Source organism: Triticum urartu, unplaced genomic scaffold (assembly GCF_003073215.2).
Source record: "Triticum urartu cultivar G1812 unplaced genomic scaffold, Tu2.1 TuUngrouped_contig_8987, whole genome shotgun sequence".
In the NCBI taxonomy this organism is placed as follows: Eukaryota; Viridiplantae; Streptophyta; class Magnoliopsida; order Poales; family Poaceae; genus Triticum; species Triticum urartu.
Genome location: NW_024119989.1, coordinates 3,387 through 7,913, shown reverse-complemented (window position 1 = coordinate 7,913; position 4,527 = coordinate 3,387). Strand labels below are relative to the sequence as shown.

At 39.9% G+C, this 4,527-nt stretch overlaps 1 protein-coding gene across 2 annotated transcripts; it reads left to right on the top strand.

Moving 5' to 3' along the window:
* The first annotated feature begins 305 nt into the window (after positions 1-305).
* Positions 306-4,263, top strand: LOC125532079 (CSC1-like protein At1g11960). 2 transcript variants are annotated; one of them, XM_048696251.1, is made up of 4 exons: positions 306-560; positions 2,329-2,684; positions 3,336-3,482; positions 4,096-4,263. In XM_048696251.1, exons 2-4 carry the CDS (start codon positions 2,371-2,373, stop codon positions 4,235-4,237), a joined length of 603 nt encoding a protein of 200 aa, XP_048552208.1. In that variant the 5' UTR covers positions 306-560; positions 2,329-2,370; the 3' UTR covers positions 4,238-4,263. The 2 variants fall into 2 exon arrangements, with proteins under 2 accessions (XP_048552208.1, XP_048552207.1); XM_048696250.1 differs by having other exon boundaries at positions 314-560; positions 2,341-2,684; positions 4,096-4,259.
* The last annotated feature ends 264 nt before the right edge of the window (positions 4,264-4,527 follow it).

The window sequence follows — 4,527 nt, the reverse complement described above, 5'->3', positions numbered from 1 at the left end:
TGTTGAAGGCAAGATTGAATATTGAAATTAACGGGAAGCGGGAAAGACTTACGTAATCGGTCCCGAAAACAACGCTTTAAAGGGCCCCGAGCTCTAATTTTGCCCGAGGCGCCTAAAATCCCAGGACCGGCCCTGCCTACGTCCCCATCTTCTCGAGTCTACAGCCCACACCACCATCAGAACCCCTCCTTTCTCTCTCGTAGCAGAGCGCAGCAAAACTGTCCGTTACCCAGGCCAGAGCAAAGAGGGGCGTCCGCGTCCACGTCTACAGGTGGAGCGTGGGAGAAAAGTGATGCTAATAACTCGACCCACACCCCGCGGCCAGCACAGAGCGGCAACTAGTAACGTCTCCCTCCCTCGCCGTTTCCTTTCCAGCCACGACGACAGCGACGGAGGGGGATAAAATCCCAACCCCATCCCCAGGGCGTCGCTGTACTGTACAGGGAGCACTTCAGGAAGCGTCGGTGCTATCCACTCCACTCCGCGACGCCATAGATAGCTATACCGGACGACGGCCAGCTTGCTCCCGCTCCCGGTACCGGTGTTGGTGGAGAGACGAGGTATGTCCTTGCTTCCTCTTGCCTTCTGTGGATGAATTTGCTCCTAGGTTAGCTTCTTTCGCCCAGTTTGCTGCTTCCGGTGCTCAGATCTGCCTCTCCAGGCTTCAATTTTTCTTTCTTTCTCTTCCTTCCCTCCTTCGTCACTCCCGGGGAGACGTGTATATGTATCACCGACCAGATTGCTGCGTCATTTCTCTTCCGTTTCTTATGGAGGACCAACAATATAAATATAAATAAATCCATTTGTTTCTCTCAAATCTAGCACTATTTGACTGGTATCAGGCTACTCAATTGCGGGACAGAGGGAAGAAAGGATTTTCTTTTTCTTATTAATAATACGCCTTTTCTCTTCTTTTTTTTGCGGGGGTACGCCTTTTCTCTCAAGCCACAAATTAAATTACTATTATAATTGTACCTTTTTTCTAAGTGACAATTCAAATTAGTATGAAACCTAACCTACGTTTTTTTCAACTGACAAATTAAATTGTGTTAAACCTAACCCAACTGACGAATTGAATTATTAAACTTGATGCGAGGTTTGTCTCTCGAGTGCCCATAGAATGAATTCATGCAAACTTATCACCTTCTCACTTTTAACGCCTTATTTTCCGCAGAGGTTTTTTTTTTTCGGTACTAGCGCATGGGCCAATCATCCAAATACGACTGCAATCCAAGCCTCTCTTGGTAGACTTTGATTTCAACATAATACGGAATATATATTACAAAATTTATACCGTTCCAAATTCCAAAGGTTCTATTTTCTGATGGTATAACTTTTCTGATATACTATAATTTATAGTATTATTACATTAGTAAAATGACGACCTAGTGATACGCTCAGGCAGGACCTATAAACCGGAAAGGAGGGACTACTAGTATTTTGTGTCGTGAAGCATCTCATAGCTGATTGAGAGTTGATGGGAATAGATGTTTGGTTTGCCTGCACTGGAATCAAAATCTCAGGGAGCTTTGGTTCCTGTAGCTGTCCAATTGGAATTATATGATTTCAGCTTCATTTCTGTAGCTGTCAGATATGGGTGGTCTCCATATCCCATGGTTTCTCTCATGCCAACTTTCTTTCTTAGGCCATCTTCACAATAAATATTAACCGATCCTGTTACTTCTGATCACCGTTTTTCCTTTCACATATTTGGGCTGAAGGCCCATTTTAAACCAGACATTAGTGATATTGGATTCAAGCAAAACATTTATCTGGGAATCACATATATACTTTCCGTGTGTTAAGACAGCATTATTTGGTGCTACAAAATAGTAGAGTATTGTTGCGAACAAAGCATTCTTCTTCTCGTTGTTTCATATGTGAATCGAGCTTACCGAACTCAACTTAGTCTAGCATGTGAAACTTGTAATATTATTTCGTGGTGTTTACATGTTTACATCGAGTAATCACTTTCACTTCTTTGTGTTAAAAAGGTCAATATTGGACCAGACATTAGCGATGTTGGATTCAAGTAGGACATTAGTTTTGGTGCTATATGAATGTTGTAACAAACAAGCCTTCACGTAACTTGCTGTTTCATATGAATCGAGTTTCAGAACCAAACTGAACCATGTGAAACTTGTAGTATTATTTTGTGATGATATTGAGTAACCTCTTTTATTAAGTGCTTCTATATCATAAACTTTCGTTTTTATTGCCATTCGTTCACTTCACTGGTTCTTATATTTGGTTTAGTTTACAAGTTTGTTCTCATGACATCAAACTGTCTCAACATTATGTGCTTGCTTTCTTCCTTACATCTTACAGTAACATCTGTAGGAATTCCCAGAAGTTATATGAACAACAACTATGGCTACGATTGAAGATATAGGTGTTTCTGCAGCTATCAACATACTGAGTGCCGTCATATTCCTGCTAGCATTTGCTTTCCTACGGCTACAGCCCATCAATGACAGGGTTTACTTCCCGAAGTGGTATCTGAAAGGTTCAAGACAAAGCCCAAGCCATGGGGGTGCATTTGTACGGAAGTTTGTAAATTTGGACATGCGATCATACTTGAAGTTCTTAAGTTGGATGCCTGCTGCTCTCCAAATGCCAGAGGATGAGTTGATTAGCCATGCAGGGCTTGATTCAGCTGTCTATCTGCGGATCTACTTGACAGGGTATGTAACTTGCATTTCATTTTTATCATGGACATTTTTTAATGTTGCCATATCATTTTTCATCTGCCCACTTGTACATCAGATAAGCTTGACTGCGTGCCATTTTTTAGCATGCCTATAGCTGGTTATATTTGTACATGGACAGTGTTTTGTTCGGATGCTTGATGGATTGCATAGCGCAAGTCAAGCGTTCAACACACTCTACATAAAATGCAAGGGAAATGAACTGGAGCTGCGAATGTTGCTGATAGCTATAGAGATCAGTTCAGTATTAGAGTTTTTTATATGTTTGATTTCGTTTCTTCTGGTTGTCCTTTAGGTTTGCATTTGCTGTAGTATTTATCTATAACACATCTAGCTTCCAGTGTTGAAAACATCCACTTGCTTCAGTGAGTTAATCTTTGTGTTCAACTATTCATTTTTATTTTTACCTACTTATTATTGGTTCCAGTTTTGTTGAGAATGTTTATTTCGTTGTATTGATTCTAAACCTTCTCTATTTTGTCTTGTTCTCTATATACAGAGTGCAGCATAAGTATTAACAATGTTGAACCAATGAATGGTTCTGTTTTATCCACTGATTGGTGTCCAACTCCATGTTTTTTTTTGCTTGAATTGCTACTTATACTGAAAACATTTAAACCTTTGCAGGCTTAAAATATTTGTTCCAATCACAATTCTAGCATTTCTTGTTCTTGTTCCTGTTAATTGGACAAATGATACCCTTGAGGGCTTGAAGGTAGAGCACAGTGATATCGACAAACTTTCGATATCCAACATACCTTTTGGGTCGAAGAGGTTAGCACTAGATGAGTTTATTTTCTCTTAAATATATTTGCATATAGTAAGTAGTTCTCTAATATTGCTTATGTGGTGACACCACCAGTTCTCTGGGAAGAATTGATTACCAAAAGCCAATCTGTTTGATCATGCACTCCACATTACCACGAATATTCAAGATAATAAATATGGGGTAGGTTCAGATTACCTCAAGTATACATGATCATTCAGGGGAGTGATAGCCTATCTCAGTTCTTCCCCAGTAGATTCGGTAGAGGTAAAGGGAGATATAGGTGGCAGAGATAGAGAGGGAGATAGTTCAGATAGAGATCATTATCTAAAAAGAATAGACATAAGGATAGAGAGAGAAGAGAGGGTTTAGAATATGACCAACTTTCCATCCTATGTGTAACTGAACTGGGAGAGAATAATGTGGTAAATTGCATGTGTTGGAATTGTAGAACCCAAAGATTGGCATATATTAATTGAGTTGCAATGCCAGCATACCATGTGGCAGCAGATTGGCATGACAGCATAGGACCACGTAGAGCTTGATCATCAACTCTAGAATTGTTTATTAAGTAATAAGTATCTCCAAGACTCATGCTAATAAGTAACCCTTTGAACGCAGGTTCATAGCTCACTTGACTATGGCTTATGTTTTCACATTTTGGACATGCTATGTTCTGTTGCGGGAGTATGAAATAGTCGCAACAATGAGATTGCGTTTTCTTGCATCAGAGAAACGCCGCCCAGACCAGTTCACAGTATGATCTTAGTACTCTATTTTTATATTTCTGTGTCTAATTAGTAGGTCAGGATCTAGATTTTTTTTCTAATACTTCTTCCACTTATACATATCGTTTTGGGCATTGATACGGTCTCTAGGCCGCCCCTTCAGTAGTAAATCACAAACGACAGAATTTACATATTATGGAACTTCATTTCACAATGAATCTAGTGACATCAATCTAATGTGGCCAATCTTGATTCTCTTTCAAATATTTGATGTCTTGGATAGCAAGGCAACTTATTTGTATTTGAGGGAGCAGGTGGAATCCCT